This window comes from Astatotilapia calliptera, chromosome 22 (assembly GCF_900246225.1).
Source record: "Astatotilapia calliptera chromosome 22, fAstCal1.2, whole genome shotgun sequence".
NCBI lineage: Eukaryota > Metazoa > Chordata > Actinopteri > Cichliformes > Cichlidae > Astatotilapia > Astatotilapia calliptera.
Genome location: NC_039322.1, coordinates 33,967,528 through 33,986,361, shown reverse-complemented (window position 1 = coordinate 33,986,361; position 18,834 = coordinate 33,967,528). Strand labels below are relative to the sequence as shown.

Here is an 18,834-nt window from a genome sequence, read left to right as displayed (position 1 = left end):
AGCACCGAAACCACCCACAGAACTGAACTCACTTCATACAGCCAAACACAGCCTCCCACCTCAGAGCCAATAACAAACATGGCTGAAACACTTGACCACAATTACTGAGCCACAGTCAGAGAAATCCATACATAGTCAGCAGTGCAACCCTGCTGCCACACACACACTGCCTGTGTGTGTGTGTGTGTGTGTGTGTGTGTGTGTGTGTGTGTGTGTGTGTGTGTGTGTGAGACAACAATCAAAGAAATCCACATACGTATCATTGGAGACAAGCAGTGTGTGAAAGCATCTGATTGGCTGCTGTGGCCTTAGCACTTCACACTTAAGAGTGAGTGACACCTCAACAGTGTTTGTCTGAAGGGTGCACGGGAAGCTGCTGGCCTAGATATGGAGACACAGCCCAGTGGCAGGGCTGAGCAGCAGCTCTCAGACGCGATTACACAACAGCTCTTAAAGACTTCTTTTAGCAGCAAGACTTTGATTGGATCTTATTTCCTTCCCACTCGTCCCATTCATCCAGCCAGTCATGTACTCACAAGCCCCAACCCCTCAGTGTGAGGGTGTACACATATTCTACTGAAATGTCAGTGCCTGCGTACGTTTTTAGGTATTATATACCTATAAACACACTGCGTTAGAAATTTCATTGAAGCAGTGTGCACGTCTCTCTCTTACTCTCTTTTGTTGATGAGACTTATTGTGATTGAATCAAGTTGTTGTTTTCACGCAGGACTTGGAGTCCGTCTCTGCACCAATCACCTATCTTGCCACACCGGCCAATCAAAACCTCCAAACAAAGCTTCAGTGGAGGTCAGCCAGGGATCACGCTGAGCATCCCCCGGTCAGCAACAAAAACAAGACTCAGGGAATTAAACCCTGTCATATCCAGTCTTGTTTATCATTGGTTTACGTTTCTTTGTTGTTGTTCTTTCACATTTTTACGTGGATTAATCTGCAACTCGGTTATGTTCAGTTTTCAGCTGGTATAGAGTTGAAGCTTGAAGGAAAAAGTTAGTCAAATAAGAAGAAAGACGCTCACAAAAACATTGTAAGAATAGGATAAAATGTCACACACAGATTAATCCCACTATGACCCTGTTTCCTCTTCTTCTGCATGCCTGATACAGTATCCTCTGGGTGACCCACTAAAGCAAAAACACCATGGCAACAAACCGCGGCTTTAAAAAGCATCCACATTTCTCCTCCACCTGTTACAAACAAGACTGTCAATTGACTGTTATGGGGATAATTTTTTCAGTTGTATATTATTAATGCAGCTCTGAGAGGGCTTTAAAGTTTATAAAGAAATCATTCTGATGATGTCATAGTGATGTCATCAGAATTTTGTAACCATAAAGTCAGCGTGTACACCGTAGAGAGTTTTCAGTTAGAGCCTTAATGATGACAGAAGAAAGTCTGTGCGTCTCATCCTCTGTAGCTTTAATTATGAACTCTTTGATTTAAAAAATAAACTTCTGCTCTCGCTATATCTGTATGTCTACTGCGAGTCCCCACTCTTTCTGTGGAGACTGTCATCATGTTTAATAAATACATTGTGTGTTTTCACGGCGCCTGTGAACCTGAGTAAAGATGGGAGAACCTGAGGCCTCGTCCTGTTCTGTTACAGTTAACAGTGTGTTTCACTTTTTAAAACGCTCATTAATTGCAGCACTGACCCTTGCATCCCACTGAGGGAACTCCCACTGAGACCATAAAACACAAGTGGAGACAGAGCAAATCAGGTCTCTAATGATGCAAATGTTCTTGTTATTTACGATAAAATGCAGTTCCGTTACTTTTGTGTTTAATGTAACTTGAAGCCCACTTTGATGCTTTATTGACAGTCTCCTGTTGGTTTGTAAACGAGAACGGTGTCAAACAGTAGCTACGAAGGAAAAACCCACATGTGAGGCGTGGAAACAAAAGACTAGTAATCCTAACACAGAATAGGTGATAACCTTAAGTAGATTACAGCTAGCAGTCTATGAGATTACCCTCGTATTAATTTGAATGATAATCTGTAGTTACATCTGTTTGCTGTGACACCCACTGTTACCCTTTAAGCCTCTCTCCTTGTGCCATGCTTTCCCACAGCCTGTGCGTAACTCGGCGTGCGCGCAATGGATAGTAGGGGGCGGGGTGGCTCCAAAGGGTTTATCCCCGTCACGCAACCGACGGCATAGGTGACAGAAATCGGACAGGAGGCTCACTATGTCCCCGATGTGACCGCGGGGAAATACAAGCTTACGAGCGCAAATGCGTCACGGCTCGCCTACCCGGGAGGAACCGTGAAGAGGGGAGTTTGGGCTCCGTGTGGCTTCTCCTGTTTGCACACGGTGGAATTCCTGAATGCAATGAACCCAGTGAACCCTTATCCAGCCACGCTCATTGCCCCTGCTCACACACTGTACTGTGGAGTGACACGAGGACACGCCACTGACATAAATTGCTGGAACCAGGGTCAATTATGTGGCTTTGAGATATGCAGGAAAGGGGGTGTGCTGCAGACAGCTTGAGGCTAAACATAGTGTAGGCTAGTATTGCACTCAAACCTTTGCTGTGTGGTGTCAGAACATTCTTTCATGTGGCCTACCTTCCACCCGGCTGAACTGTTGCTGTCGCCTTTATCCTTAAAATAAGGAACAAAGCGAACCATCCAGTCGTATATCTGGGACAGGGTGAGCCTCTTCTCCGGGGTGCTCTCGATGGCACGGGTGATGAGATCTGCATACGACAGGTTTCCCCACGCGTTCCGTCGGGAGGACTTGGCTTTGCGTAGCTGGCCGGCCACGTCGAGGGCAGCCCCGGACATGCAGGCGGGAGCGGCCACGACCGGAGCCGGGGCGCCGGCCGGATGCTTGATCTCGGCCGGCGCGCCGCCTTTCCTCTCGCCCCGGCACGCCGGCACGTTGTACTGCTCCACTTTGACTGCCGCCAGGGCCAGACCTCGGCTCGCCTCCTCTCCCCCGGGGAAGTCTTCCGGACACGGCAGCGGCCAGGTGCACGACGGCGGCCGAGCGTGAGGCTCAAATTCCGAATCGATGTCAACCTGATGCACATCCACGCCGCTGTTCTCCATCATCATCAGCATGATCTCCCGCTGAATAGATGTCAAAACCGGGCAAGGTCACAGTAACACAACGCGTGTCAGTGTTGACGTGACAGTGAGTGAAAATGCCCAAACTGTCCAAACGGGGGTAAAAAGATGTATTTGTACAGTTTCACACACAGGGATTATCAGCAGCTGTGTGGCATATTATCATTCTCCTCAGCGCAACAATGTGGCATCACATCAGGACAGATGAAGGTGTATCCAAGGCATCAAAAGCAGTATCAGTCTCTCTTCCATGTTAATTGCACAACACTGGCTGTGTGGCTGCATGCACAACCGAGTGACGGTCAAACATCCAGTAAAAAAGCCAGACACACTTGGAGAATGTCTCTGTTCGCGCTCCGGCTGCAGCAACAGTTGATCCTTGACAGACGAGGTCCAGAATTCTTATCAAACTCCCCCCAAATTAATTGACTTCAGATTTTTCTCCAGGCTCTGATCCCAGCTCTGCTGGCGCGTTTTGGCAGGTTGGCCAGTGAAACAGAGCCTATTTACTCCTTTAGAAATCAAAACAGGCTCTCATGAATCATTCATGTGAAGCCGTAAATTTCCAGATGAGAGAAAAAAAGAAGCCTCTCGTGGGTTTGTTTGGGAGCATCCTCTGCCTCCTCTCCGCGCAACCTGACTCGGTGTGGTTTCTACCTTTGTCTTCAGCTTTCCGTGCACATGTCACATGGGTACCGTCTCTCTGTCTGTTGCTCTGCCTTTATTCTACAAGTCTGTGTGTCTCTGAAGGCTCCAAGCCACTCAACTGTAGCCTGGAATAAAGTGGAATAAGTGCTGCTTCCATATAATTGGACGCCGCCTGGATCAAGTCACTCCCTCTAGAACAGGTTTCCAGAGAGGGAGGAGTGTGTGTGTGTGTGTGTGTGTGTGTGTGTGTGTGTGTGTGTGTGTGTGCGTGCGTGCGCGTGCGTGTGCGTGTGTGTGGTGAAATTTCCGACAATACTCTAAAAGCAACCCTTTCTATACAGCAGACAAATTCATTTATAGACTTGTGTTTTAAAATAGTCACATTTTTTTAAAGAAACAATTGAACTGACGGACTTTTTTCTAATCCCACTACAAAGTCCGTCCATCAGAACAAGCCTGTCTAGAAACTTCTGCCAGGTTAATGTTTGAAAGTCCAACTGCCTCTTATTAGGAAAGCAAAACTAATAATTTACCACGAGAACACAAACTAGAACTGAAATCATACGTATAATTAATATTTTCTCCCATTTGTTTTGCATTATTATTTTTGTAGCTTCATTCAGTGAAGTATCTGAATGAAACCTCCATCCAAAGGATGCATTTCTGGGTGTAAATGTTATGAACTGATCCGGTTTAAACACGGTCTGAACTGAAGATAAAATACTGCGTTCACCTTGCAAAACGCAGCTGATGTTCATCTTTTCCTGATGAACCCTGATATTGTTTTGCATTTTTTAAATGTGGCTACAAGAACGATCGTGGCCATCTTGTTATTGTGTGATTAGTGTTGATTGGTTACAGTTAAAAGATTGTTATCAGTCTGCTTGTTAATAGAATAATAGAACATAATGCAGAAAAAGATTAAACACCAAGGTTTGTGTTCGGTAATTAAATCCCTGCAGTAATTATAAGAGCAGCAAAGGTTGTGTAGTATGTCCCAGTATCTCAGTCTGGGACTTTTGGCTTTGCCGTGGCGTCAGTTTGCACAGGTCACAGAGGGGCTGTGGCATGCTGCCCAGTAGCAATACTGACACTAAGTGCAGGTATTTGAAAAAGTCATGGCTGGGGGCGGAGTTAATTTGAACAGATATTGGAGATCAGCACAGCGAGGAAGAAGCAGATGAAACATGAAACATCAGAAAACAACAGCACACAGTGGCTGCACTTGTTTCCAAGTCACTACAAAGACTTTATTTATTCAGTCTTCAGTCTTCTCCACGGCAGCGCTGAGACCAACCACAGACGCCATCACGGTGAAGTAGATATTTTGCTGTCATCTTGAAGCTTTGAGATCAGGAGGGTTTGAGACCAGAATATGATGAGTGACAGAGGAGCCCACCCACTCCCAGAGGTCCTGGCAGAGGGTCATTCTGGATCCGGAGCTGGCTTTAGGTTTCAGACACGGAAACCTTCATGCGTCTATATGACCAACGTTAGCACCAACATGGTCTGTCTATTTATTTTTGGCACTGCAAGTGCCTGTACACAAAGAACCCTGACTACTGCTCTGTGGGATGCTGGGACACTTTGCATTTTAATTTCATTGTATCTTCTACTGCATTACATTTATCACATACAACAGTGCAAGAATCTTAAGATGTAACTGTGAGCGGTTATTTTATTATCTGTTAACCTCAAACACACAGTGTGAGAGCCGCTCTGATTCACTGTGTGAGGATCATCACCTGTGTGATGTGCTCCTCGTCTCCTTCAATGAAAGGTGGAATCTGAAGATCTTTCATTGAAAATAAAGAAAAGCACTGAGTGTAGTTTTACTGTAAAGCAAGGTCGAGGTGGGTGAAACACTGGATTTTAACACAGGAGAGCGCTGTGCATGTGAGTGACTGAGCAGAAGAAGAACTAAGGACCGGTTTCATCACAGCCACCCTCCTCCTCATATATCTGTCTAAAAGTAGACGGAAAATCCAATGAGAGAGTGGACAGAGGAGCAAATTCTTCTTGTTGACAAAGTCCAGATGATCACAGTGTTGTAATTTAGGCTTGTGAGGGCCAAAGGAGGACGCTTCCAAGTCTCCTCGGTGTGTTTCTCACACACTGCTGTCTCTGGGTGGCTCTGAGTCCATAAAGCTCGCCCCATCAATGGCCGCTCTGTGTCTCGTAAGCTCCTTTGGAAACCCCCAACGCTGATAGAGGCTGCCACTCTCTGTCAGCCGGTTGTCAGTGACAACCATAAACCTCAAATGCACATAAATGGAATGCTTTCACAAGAACTAAATGGACCTATCAACAGAAAGAGAGCCAGCGATCAGCGTTTGTGTGTGAGAGAGTAAAGGAAAAATGAGAGCGAGCGAGATGCTGTAAATGGGAACAAAGAGAAAATTCAAAACACATGGCTCTGCGGTTTTCCGAGGAGATTTTTATGTGCCACAGAGAAGTTGTAACAGGAATGCGGTGTGACTCCTATCATATGGAATGAAAACACTGAAGCGGTGCCAGCAGGGTGGATATAGTGTGGTCTGCTGTGGCTTATGGCAAAGTCCTCGTCATCACGACTAGGTGATGTACTGCCGCAGCGTAAACACGAGAAACATGAGTCACACGGCCGGACGCAGCGTGAAGGCAGACAGGGGAGTGGATTTGTTGAAGACGCTGTGGCAGCTTGTGGGAAACATGAAGAGACTATAAGTAGAGGATAAACACTCAGCTCGTCCAACAAACACATTTTATGTCATTGTTTCGTTTCAGCTGTTATTTGTCAGATTAACCGATTGTACACGGTGGATTCATTTTTATCCATTATCCTTCTGTTTTCTCACCATCTAATATTCATGATATGCATATTGACTGTGTGTGTCACTTCCCTCACTCTGCCCATTCTTATTGATCTCAAAGTCCACTGATCCCCAAACTAATGAAAGGCAAACGACCTACATCGCTCTCATTTAAAGCAACGCTCCAACACAGTCAGCGATGAGGTGTGCTCTCTCCCAGGGTGTCAGGTGCTGCTGTGCTGTCTCAGTGAACATGTGCGTGAGAAGGCCGTGCTGGTGTTTAAGTCCAGGAGATCCTGTTGATTTTCACTTGTTGGATGGCTGTACTGAAAGAGTGATGCATGACACTCAGGAAACGAGCATCATTTGGATAAAAGTTCATGTTGGCTTCTTTAAAATGACGCTGAAGATTATCTGGTGCATTAAAACGTTGTGCTCCACGTGGGCGCTGAGCCCAGTCAGAACGGAGCTTTATGCTTTACCTACCACAGACACCAGCATGTATCCAAATCCCAGTTCAAACACACCAGTTTTGTGTTTTTCAGCAGAAAAATGTCCAAACTTGTTTCTTCAGATGTTTTAAAAGAAACATCTTTTTGTTGCCAAAGTAACGACAGACTATGAACAGGTGGGACTTTTTATAAAATGCTCTTTGGAGTTGGAAAGGTTGAGTGAACAAAGATCAGAATTCAGGATTTTTCATCGTGACATTTAATCAGCTCAGTTTGTAAAAAGCTTGTTGCTCATTTTCTTATGACTTTAATGTTTTAAAGTTAAGCAAACCTAAAACGTGCACTGGCACTTTTACCTTCACTAGCTGACAGTAAAACCATACTCACTCTATATGTATATATATGTAGGGTCGACCTTACACTACAAAGCGCCCTGAGGCGACTGTTGTTGTGATTTGGCGCCGTATAAATAAGTAATTCTTTTTGTTCTCTTGAACATTTTAAACCAAACTAGCTTCTCTTTTTACAAACTGATGGCTGCTTATGTTCGGCTGGCATGTTTTATTTTGATAACAGTAGCACATATGAAACCAGCCGTGTGCTAATGAAATCTGATCAGGTGCTGCTCCTGAGGGAGGCAAAGAAAGTCAGTGAGGTGCCGGGCCGACTCCTGTGACTTTGAACTGTTGGGCATTAAATGCTTCTAAGGGGGAATTCATGCCATGGGCCAAAATTAAAATAACAACATAAAATGATCAAATAAAAAAACTGCCTTGAAAAAAAGGACATGTACCAGGAGGCCAACAGCCTCGGTGCCTCAGAGCACCTGGGCTTTGTCTGTGGATACATATCAGGTTATTTTCACAACCACTGACATGACCTGCATCGTCATTTAGGTATTTAGACCTGTTGTGAAAGACAGAAACCACAACGTCTTGTTTTTATATTGTTTTCCTACACGGCATGACGAGGAAAGCTTTGGAGTTGCTGCAGGGCATATTTGAAACATCAGCAGGTTCCCCCTGGTTGTAGTGTTTGTTCATACATCAGCCTAAATGCTCTCTGAGCCGAATTACACGAATTACATTTATACTTATCTTTAAGACAGCTGGCATTGTTCCATGCGTGTACTGGAAACCAGTGCATTAAAATGACAAATTAGTTCATAAAGATAAACAGTAAATGAACTGATTCTTATAGAGAGTTTCAACTCAGCACTCAGAGCACTTCATCTGTGTCAGACTCACACTCGCTCATACCCCCATGGATGCGTTGGAGAGCAACACGAACCTTCAGCCAACCGGGCCTCATGATTCACCCACCTTTTAAACCCATCCACCTTAGAGTGAACACTAATTGCCTCTTCTCCACAGGTCTTCCTGCTTTATTTTCATGCCAGTCAGTCAGCCTGAGGGATTATTGATGTGTTCACCAGTGGAGAGGGGATGCCACTCCCTGCCTTGGGAAACCCCGAGGCTTTCAACTGTTGAGTAACACCGGCGGCTGCTGCTGATGCTCCAATCAGGAAAGCTGGGATGTTTCCCTCTGTGCTCATGATAAGGACAAACACGAGGAAAGAAGTGGTTGCTACCTGAGTTTGTGCTTCCTTTCTGGATTCACCTGTTTTACTTGAACATAAAGCAGAGCCTGAGCCTGGGCTTCATGCCAACCTCACAGAGAAGATAAACATGCCGAGACCCTGAAGCTGACTCACAATTGAATTCTGACTTTATAGTTAGCATTAGCAGCATTTACAGGGAGCACCTGTCCTCCTCCTTCAGTGCTGCTGGTGCCAGAAACCCAGTGATGATTCTGAGAAAAGATAATAAAGCAGCATTACAACAGTAACATGGTAATAACATTAAATTCAGAAGCCTTTACATGAGTCTAAATCCTTCTGAGTATTCCACTAGCACAAAGTGTTCACTGCACAGTGTTTAGCAGTGTTAATGTGCAGCACTCAGGCGCAGACTCAGAAAGACAGCTGATTTATTTACAGTGACACAATAACGTACAGCAGTGTGGGAACGTGCAGGGATTGGTGGTGCGAAGGGTCGGGGTCAGGCTCACCAGGGTCCAGAGCCTGAGCACAGGGAGACAGGGAGGTCAGGCAATCCACAACGACCAGCGAGATCTCAAAACGCAAGCACATGCCTGCTTCATGCCCTGGTGGACGGGGCTGTGGCTCCCCACACTCCCTAGCAGATCGTTACATGGAGAAACCTTTGGAATGCAAGCATGCTGATCCACACAGGTATGCACACAGGTGTACACACGGGTATTCACAGACGTGGACTACAGCTTTCTTGGCTGCTGCCTCAAAGCACATTGTGCGCTGTCTATCTTGCTTGCTGCACAATAGCGTTTATTATTTAGTATCTACTGATATCTACTGCTAGCTAGTTTATTGTGATGGTGCTGTTTTTTTTATTATGTTGCTCCTTTTTTGTTTGTTTTCTCTTCTGTCTTTTTTTTCTCTCCATACAGGTGACCCAGGTGTTTTGTTTGTTTTTTCTTCCCCCCCTTCTCACCGTCTCTTCTCCCCTTTGGTTTTCTTTCTCTCCCTCTCTTTCTTTCATTCTTTCTCCCTGTCCTATCCCCCAGTCATGTCTGTCCCGTCTTAAAAAACAAAAATAAAATAAATTCATAATTATAATAAAGGTCAATCAAATGGACCAATATGGCAAGGCCATGATGATCCACTTGGTAAAATAAATCCGCTTGGCATCTTTCTTGGCCTTCAGACAACAATTCTGATGGTAAAGATCCAAACGGCACACAAAAAAACAAAACAAAAAAACCCGCAAGCACGAAGAAACAATGGGCGGGGTATCACTGACGTTTAGACGTTCAGCGATCCAGCAAAGACAGAATCTCCACCACGGCCTAAAATAGCAGCGTCATCAGCCAGGTGATCGGCTACAGATGGGACCTCTCGAGGTGAGCACAAACAAGCGTGGGACATGGGACGAGTTCGCCCAAGGCCACGAGGCAAAAACCAAAACACACAGAGAACAAGGGCGAGAGACAAATATAGAATACACATCGGAATGTCTTTGCTGTTAAGTTTCATAACTCATAAATAGGTCAAGTACAGAAAAGTAATATCACTCTCCAAATTATTAACAAAATAATCAGTTCAACAGAAACGACACAGACTGTGTTTTTTTCACTAACAATGCCAACATCAAAAACATCAAACTCTTTCTAAGGTGCTAACACTCTGACTGACTGTCCCTGTGGTATATTGCAATAAGCAGCAGCTATTACTACCTCCCACCAGTAGGTGGTACTGTGGTATTGTATGTGATTGAAAGGGAGCTGAGTAAAAAGACCCGACCTCCACCATTAGTGATGGGATTTCCGGCTCTTTTTAGAGATCCGGCTCTTTAGGTTCGACTCACTAAAAAGAGCCGGCTCTTTCGGCTCCGAACCGGCTCTTCAGGTTGTTTTGTTGCTTTAATTAATTTATTATTAACAATAATATAAAATTATGCACAAAAGGAATTACTAACGTAAAAACAAGTGGTTTTATTTATATATGTTTATATATAAATATATGCGGTGGCCCCTAGAGACAAAACACGTACAAACTCCAAAACACATTTCTAGCATGAACTGAACTTCCAAAACAGAGCTACCTAGATCACTTAAATTACACAATTGAAAGCATGTGTGTATTGTTTGTGTATTTATACACAGGCACTCATATATATATTCAAATAATTAAAAAAAAGTTCATTTACCTGTTATTACCACACACCAAATCCGGTCGTTGGTACTTGCTGGCTTGTGTAGCCACAAGATAACAAAAGCTCAACACTGTGCCCAGCATCCTGGAGCACTTCTGTTGTCTTTTGTACGTGTTTTGAGTTTTTATATGCTTCTGAGTTTTTACGTGCTTCGGAGTTTGTACGTGTTTTTACGTGTTTTGAGTTTTTATGTGCTTCTGAGTTTTTATATGCTTCTGAGTTTTTACGTGCTTCGGAGTTTGTACGTGTTTTTACGTGTTTTGGAGTTTTTACGTGTTTTGGAGTTTGTACGTGTTTTTACGTGTTTTGGAGTTTGTACATGCTTCAGAGTTCGTACGTGATTTGAAGTTTGTATGTGCTTTGTCTCTAGGGGCCACCGTAAATATACTTTTATTTATTCACTCCACATAAAATGTAATAAATAAATCATATAATACAAAAATCAACTATTCACATTTCAAGTTTTAACTATTTAAATTTTCAGCTTTTTCCTTTCACAAATTTAAAGTGAAAAGAACACAAAACACTGCAAACCACAACACAATTAAATATAAATTATAATATGAAAACTAAAAGAACATGCATATTCTCTGTCATATGGACCTGCATGAATAAACTTTCTGAATCCTTTATCATCTGCAACCGAAAATAGTTGTGGATGATTACTATACCTTTCTAATGTTGTTGTCCCTGCCTCTCTTTCTCTCTCTCTGGCTCTGTTCCTGTGCTACTGAGTGTAACTACCGCCCCTCCCCCCTCTGCCCAGCGTAAAGCACAAGGCTCGCGTGCGGAGTGAAGCGGAAAAAAAGTGCGAGAGAGAGGCTGAGAGAAAGAAAAAAAAAACAAAACCCACGTGACGGCTCGCGATAAGGAGCCGGCTCGCGTCGTTCACGTCAAAGAGTCGGCTCTAAGAGCCATTTCGTTCGCGAACGACCCATCACTATCCACCATAGCCTCGTCTCAGTCCTGTGTGCTTGATCTAAAGTTGACTTTGACCGCAACCCACGTTAAACCAGCAGTTGGTACAACGCTGCATGAAGTTACAACATGGTGTGAGAAGTTGGCGAGACCGTGTGAACGGGGACCACGACGTGAGTAAGCTAGCCGTAGATTAGCTAACGGTAGACGTTGCTAACGGCATGGGGCAATTCAGGCCACCATCGCCGCTACTGCTCACCGGCAATTTATCTGAGACCTGGCGCAGGTGGGAACAAAGATTCAGACTGTATATGACTGCTACGGGTGCGCTGGAGAAAGATGAAAAGGTTAAAACAGCCATTCTTCTCCACACTATTGGCGAGGAGGCGCTTGAAGTGTACAACACACTCACTGTAACCCCAGCCGGAGACGCGCTAGCAATGGAGGACATTCTGAAAGCGTTTAAGGACTACTGTAGTCCACAAAAGAACGTTGTTTTTGAGCGCCATAAGTTCTGGTCAAACCCAATGTCAACAGGTGTAACAGTGGACAGATATATCACAGAACTCCGTCACAAAAGTAAAAGTTGTGAGTTTGGGGTCAATGAGGACGACATGATCAGGGACAAATTGGTGTTCAGCATAAATGACACAAGACTAAAAGAGAGATTACTTCGTGACAACGACCTCACACTGCGCAAAACGATAGAAATATGCAGATCAGCAGAAGTGGCCAAGTCACAGATTCAGGCCATGCAGTCAACAACTGCAGCCCAAGATACATCAGTGGACGCATTAAGAAAAATAACGGGACATGTTAAATCAGGACACAGTAAAAACAAAACGAGCAACGACAAGCAAATGGTTTGTTACAAATGCGGCAACAAACACGCGCTCCGACAGTGTCCAGCCTATGGGGCAACATGCCACAAGTGTGGGAAAAATAACCACTTCTCAAAAGTGTGCAGAGCAGGCGCAGAGAAAAGTAGAAACTACAAGAAAACAAAAACTATTAATAACATTGAGACTGATGGGGATTCACTGTACATTGGCGTGGTGTGCAGTGACAAGCACAAAACTGAAAGTTGGCATGAAAGTGTGACAATCGGAGACGTATCAGTCACCTTCAAGCTAGACACAGGTGCAGACGCAAATGTGCTCCCCAGATCAGTTTACAACAAGTTACCAGGGATGCCTCGGTTACAGCCCACAAAGACTGTACTCATAGCTTTTGGTGGAGCCCGCATACGTGCAGATGGTGTGGTGTCTCTTGAGTGTGAAGCACGGAAGCACAAGGCTGTGTTTGACTTTCTTGTATCAGGCCATGCAGATAAACCGATCCTGGGTGGACAAGCTTGTGAAGAGCTGCATCTGGTGAAACGAGTTGAGACCCTTGCCATAACATCCACTAAAACGAAACTAGCCAAACCACCTTCTACCAAGGAAGAGCTTGTGGAGATGTATGCTGATGTGTTCACAGGCTTAGGTGAGTTCCCTGGAGTTCACCACATACACACTGACCCAAACGCAACACCTGTGATTCACGCATGCAGGAACCACGCTCCTACACTGTGCAAACACCAGAGGGTGAGGTGCTCAGGAGAAACAGGAGACATCTGAGGAAAATACAGCCAAGCCTGTTTAAGGACACATCCATGGACCCAGATGTCTGTTCACGCCCAAGAGCCAGTTGTGCCACCAGCAAGTGACACCCCACAACACTCACCTCCTGCAAGTATGGACAATACACCCACATGCTACACACGCAGTGGCCGAGCAATAATACGCCCTGCCAGGTATAGAGACTAAGTGATTGGGAAACTTAAAGTCACTCTACCCTGTACCTGAGTTGTTCTGTACAAGTTAGATAACTGTCTTGTTGGAAAAGAGAGAAAATATGTCATGTTTCATATGTTCATTTTGACATGTCTCATCCAATTTGTCATGTGTTCATCTGTTTCAAAACACTGCACTGATATATATTTGCATTGTTCAAGTGATAGGCAATCTAAGGTGTGCTTTACTTAATGTCTCAAGAATATAATATTGTTAATGTTCCTACGATTTAAAAGGTGCATTTATGTTACAAAATATTGGCGTTAACCCTTTAGAGCCGGTCGGAGCGGGCATGCTCTGTTTTGCGTAACTATTTTTAAATCCCGGTAGCTCTGCAGCCACGTAAGCTAGCGCAATAATTTTTTTTGCATATGAAACCGGAGGAGTTGTACTTACATCTTATGCCATCAGCTTGTCCTAGGTCACAGTTTCCTTCCACATATAGCTTTGCAAAAACAGCATAAAAAGCACTTGCAGCAACAAAAACATAATATTCCAGAAACACGCTTTGCCGATCCGATCAGCTGTTCATAACACTTCCTACGTTGGAATAGACGTCAGCGCGAACTTTTGCATGTCCGCCATTACCTGCCCATAACGGGAGGTGATGTAATTTTCGCGGAAATGTAGTTTTTTTTTATCATCAGGGCCTCAGGGCCTATACTGGTGTTTTTAAAAGTTATCTTTGACTTTATGACTTTCTGTGTCTTTTCTGGGATGCTTAGGACTCATATTGCTCTGCTGGAAATAGTTTATTTTGATGCACCTGCTGCTTTTTTGCAAATTTGCAGTATAATATTTATTTCCGTTTTTCCTGCAGTATATAAAAATTGGTGTATTTCAAAAATAAAACTATGAAGACACTCAAAATAAATTTCCTGTGGTAGGAAACTATTTTGTGCAACTTTTTTGTATTTACAGTTTTGAGGGATAAGCCTCTCAAATTTCTCTAACTAGAAATATGTGTTAAAAAAGCAAAAATGATTTTAAATTTTTTTGTAGTTTATTGCACTTTTTTGCTATTTATGTAATTACTATGCACTTAATGAATACATATTATTAAAATCTGGGCTATAATTGTTGTATTGATGTATAGCAACTTGAAATGCTCCCAAAAATGGCTCCACAGCCTGTAAAAATATGATATAAGCTCTGGCGGACTTGGTTCTGTGGTAGTATCTTTATCTCGGAAAAGAGGGATGTGGTATATTGCAATAAGCAGCAGCTATTACTACCTCCCACCAGTAGGTGGTACTGTGGTATTGTATGTGATTGAAAGGGAGCTGAGTAAAAAGACCCGACCTCCACCATAGCCTCGTCTCAGTCCTGTGTGCTTGATCTAAAGTTGACTTTGACCGCAACCCACGTTAAACCAGCAGTTGGTACAACGCTGCATGAAGTTACAACAGTCCCCCTGCTAGCTTATGCTTACAAATGGACCGTGTGCCATCGTGGTCGCACAGACGGACACACCGCGCTGCTCTGCTCGCTAAGCTAACTAAGCTTTGGGAAACAAAAGAAAAAGCCCGATACTGGTTATGTTACACTGGCAGCATGAAGTCAGTGCATTATATTGAATCATTATCATCTGTTAGCTATCCGTCTGTCTCAGCGTGTTAGCCCTGCGACAGACTGGCAACCTGTCCACAGTGTCCCTCGCCTCTCACCCTGAGACAGCTCGGATAGGCTCCAGCCACCCCCCCTCTTCTTCTCATTTCTTTCTTCTTTTAACCCTTCCAGAAGGATAACTCTTCCACACTAGGGATGGGTACCGGTATAAACGGTAGTAACCAGACCGAAAAGCAGCGCACATTTCGGTGCTTTATTTCGGTGCTTTTTTTCCTGAGACGTCACACACTTTGAATTCTAGCCAATCATTTTACGTTTCCGAGGATAGTAGGCGGGGCCAGGTACGTACGTTCTTTTAGAGCAGAGCTACAGATTAAAAATGCCCAAGGTGAAGCGGTCAAAGTCTGGCTGTACTTCACAGCAAAAGATGCAAACTCAGCAGCAACAAGTGCTTTAAGCTGATACTGTGATACTGTCAAAGGAGGTAACACCTCGAATCCGATGAAACACCTGGCGACGCATAGCGTTTTTTTTAAAAGCCGAAAAATGTGCTGTATTTGATAGCTTGCTGCGAGACCTCACACCAAGCACATCTACTGCGGGTCGGTTGCCTGTTATGCAACATCCCCCAAAAACACGAAGAGGAGAGTCCTGGCCCCTAGCCCTGCCAGTGTAGCAGAAATGATGAGGATGATGATGCAGCAGCCGTTCTTCTCTGCGTGAGTAGCTTAATGTTGTTCGTGTGTAATTTACGTTGAGTAGGCTAACCACGTTATTACATTAATGCATGTAAGGTGAACTAGCAAACATCATCATAGCTACATGCTGCTGTCTTCTTGTTTGATGGCAGATACTCCCTTCACAATGGCCAAAAAGGCTAAAATGACCAAAGAAAAAGTGGAAAACAGTTAAACATGAGAGGTTTTTGGACAAAGTTTGTGTTTTTTCCATTGTTTAAGCACTGCTTCCAGCCAACAGTGATACCATATATGCCCCATAGCTGCAGAAAAGGCTAACATTGTTATCTTTTTACAAAAAAAACCAGCTGAACATGAGAGGTTTTTGGACCAATTTTGTGTTCTCCATTCTTTAAGCACCGGTTTAAGCACCGGCACTGTTTCAAAAGTACCGATTTGGCACCGGTATCGGATAAAACCTAAACGATACCCACCCCTACTCTTCACTGTCATTGACCTACATCAGTCATCAGGTTGGTTTAAACAGAATCACAAAGACAGGAACGACAGTTGGTGGAGTCAGGTGAGGCTCGCTCATTGCATCCTTTCTATCCTCAACAGGACATTTTATAATAAGAACACTTGGAGGGAAAGTTGTTCAAGCAACAGTGTGTGGCGGCCGAACACATCAGCAGCCATCGTAGCCTGGAACATTTCTGTGTTACCAGACTTGTTGTTGTTGTTGTTGTTGTTGTTGTTGTGAGAACACTAATATCCAACTCGGTAAATCGGACATTAAAAACATTTGCAACAAAACAACAAAATAAAAAATGAATGTTCCAGATTCTTAAAATGCCTACATTTTTTATTTGTGCCAACACATTTACTTATTTTACTTTTAGGATTTATGCAGTGTTTTGATCCTAAACTCGTGGTATATCTCACCAGAAGTGGAACATTAGTAAAACAATGTAAAGCTCTTACTAAAGAACTAACTTCAATAAGCAAACGAAGAGACGTTCAAAGGAGTCGACTAAAGCTAACCCGAGTCCTCCTGTGGAAACTAAATGTTGGATCGATCTGGAGTCTGGAGCACGATTGTGGATGTGGAGCTTCCTGCTTGAAATAGCAACTAGAGATGCCAATTTGATTTTCCCAACACCGCTCAAAGTTCATGTGTGAAATTAGTTTTCTCTTAAATTTGTTATCTGTTGCTCTCTTTAGTAAAAACAGCTCCCCGAAAACTGGCTTGAATACAGTCACAGTGCAACTGTAAAACCCCCAAATCTCAAACTGAGCCAAAGCACCTGGGCTGTAGGATATCATCATTCCCACTATCATGTACTTTGCATCTGAAGACAGAGTTTTAGCTGCATGTGACACTGAGACCTAATAAAGGAAATACACTAAACACGTTACTTTTTATTTTAAAGTTCATAGCAGCTCAAATGTTAAAACAAGTATGAGGGACTATTCACCCACAGGGAGGAAGGATACTGTGCAGCGTCCGTGGCACTAGTTTTGAATCTCTGGGTGAGGCTGTAAAATTTGTGTTTCTGAGCTCAACTTTAAACAACCTCTTCTTTTTGTTTTCCTTTTTTTTGCTCAATGTTGGTTCATAATCCTTCCCTCCAGCCCTCCTGTTTCTCTACAACTAAACCTCAGTTACATAAACCTACTGAATCTGTTGTTGTGTGTGGAAACTGTGGGTGCAGGGGGCGGGGCATCTTACTGCCAACGGCCACCCCAGGAATGCAGCCCCACAGTGGGTCTGGACCACAGCCAGCCATGTGGCCTCCCAGTGTCACTGAAACACAAAGAGGAAAAAAGAGGAACTTTGAGTGCGTTTTTATTTATCGTAGGACAACAACGTGTTGGGAGTACACGCCGAGGTCGTCTAATACTGCACGCGTTGAGTCTTTCTTCTTCTCTTTAACGATAGAAACCGCGGCGTTGTGGTGCGTCTGGCTCACAATCCTTTGATGAACACAAACACAGTTTCAGTAATATTTAAAGAATCCCCTCCAGCAGTGTTCGGTGGTAAAAGGGTTCATGCAGATGCAATGACAGACTTCTCTCTGCCATACCTGACATAAAGAGGTTTAGCTAACACTACCTGACACCTACTGTTAATCCTATTTCAAATTGCACTCTCAACCATGAAATCCACTCACAAGAGGTAAAAAATACACAGCGATGCAGTGCAGAGGTGTTACAAAGATAATCTTTCCCCTGCCACTTTTCTCCACTGGCTTTAAAGGAACAGAGCAGATACAATTAAACCATGGGCAGGTCTTCTGGGTGAGAAACGGGGGGTGGGGGCTCCTTGTGAAATTAGGCTATGCAGCAAATCAAAGGGGAATGTTATCATACTGCGAGGCAGCCAGACATGTGGCAGACACCGTTTCCTTGGTTTTTAAACCAAAGCTTAATTTGCACCAAAGCTTCCTGATGCTGGCTGCGGAAAGTTAATCATACAAACTCTTCCAGGTGTTGCGGTCTTGTTGACCCAGCGCTGATCCCAGAGCGGAGGCACGAGTCTGGACGGAGCTCATTCAGCACGACTGTCCTGACTGAGGGTTCGTGAGCTGCAGTAACAAAACCAGCAGGTCCTCCAACTAAAGCAGCCGAGGCTGATGTTGAAGCTTATTGCAAACTGGCAGATGAGAGGCCGAAAACACACACTGCATAATTTCCATTACTGGACAGTTTGGGCTGATAGTAGCAAAGTCATCTGGGTTATCTTGACAAAAGCTCTAAAGGTTTCGTTTCTAACAGCGTGCTGGCTGTGGTACTGCTATCGAACTAATGAAAGACTGTCTCCGGTTGCTGTGCGCAGGGTCCAGCATTAGTGGAACTTGACCCAAATTCTTAATCGATGAACTTCCACTTGAACGTTTATATTTAATTATCTTTTCAAAGAATATTATTAAGCATATCTACCTCTGCATTACACAGATTTAAGGAATATGACTTTAAACAAATAAAGACCCAAAAAATAAAGAGAGAGTAACTTTGTAGTGCCGCTGACTGCAGTCAACGAGGAGGTCGGAGGCTGACAACAAGGCTGTAAAGGAGAGGGGTAGACAGTGCG

The 18,834-nt window shown here is 44.0% G+C and overlaps 1 protein-coding gene across 2 annotated transcripts in view; it reads right to left on the bottom strand.

Moving 5' to 3' along the window:
• Positions 1–3,958, bottom strand: part of foxo6b (forkhead box O6 b) — a 39,769-nt gene extending 35,811 nt beyond the window's left edge. For both annotated transcript variants that reach the window (XR_003270984.1, XM_026156283.1), the window contains exon 1: positions 2,594–3,958. Coding sequence is in view for 1 of the 2 variants with exons in the window: in XM_026156283.1 (XP_026012068.1) it covers positions 2,594–3,091 (498 nt within the window). In the remaining variant the exon portion in view is untranslated. The remainder of the gene's footprint in view (positions 1–2,593) is intronic.
• Positions 3,959–18,834: the final 14,876 nt, after the last annotated feature.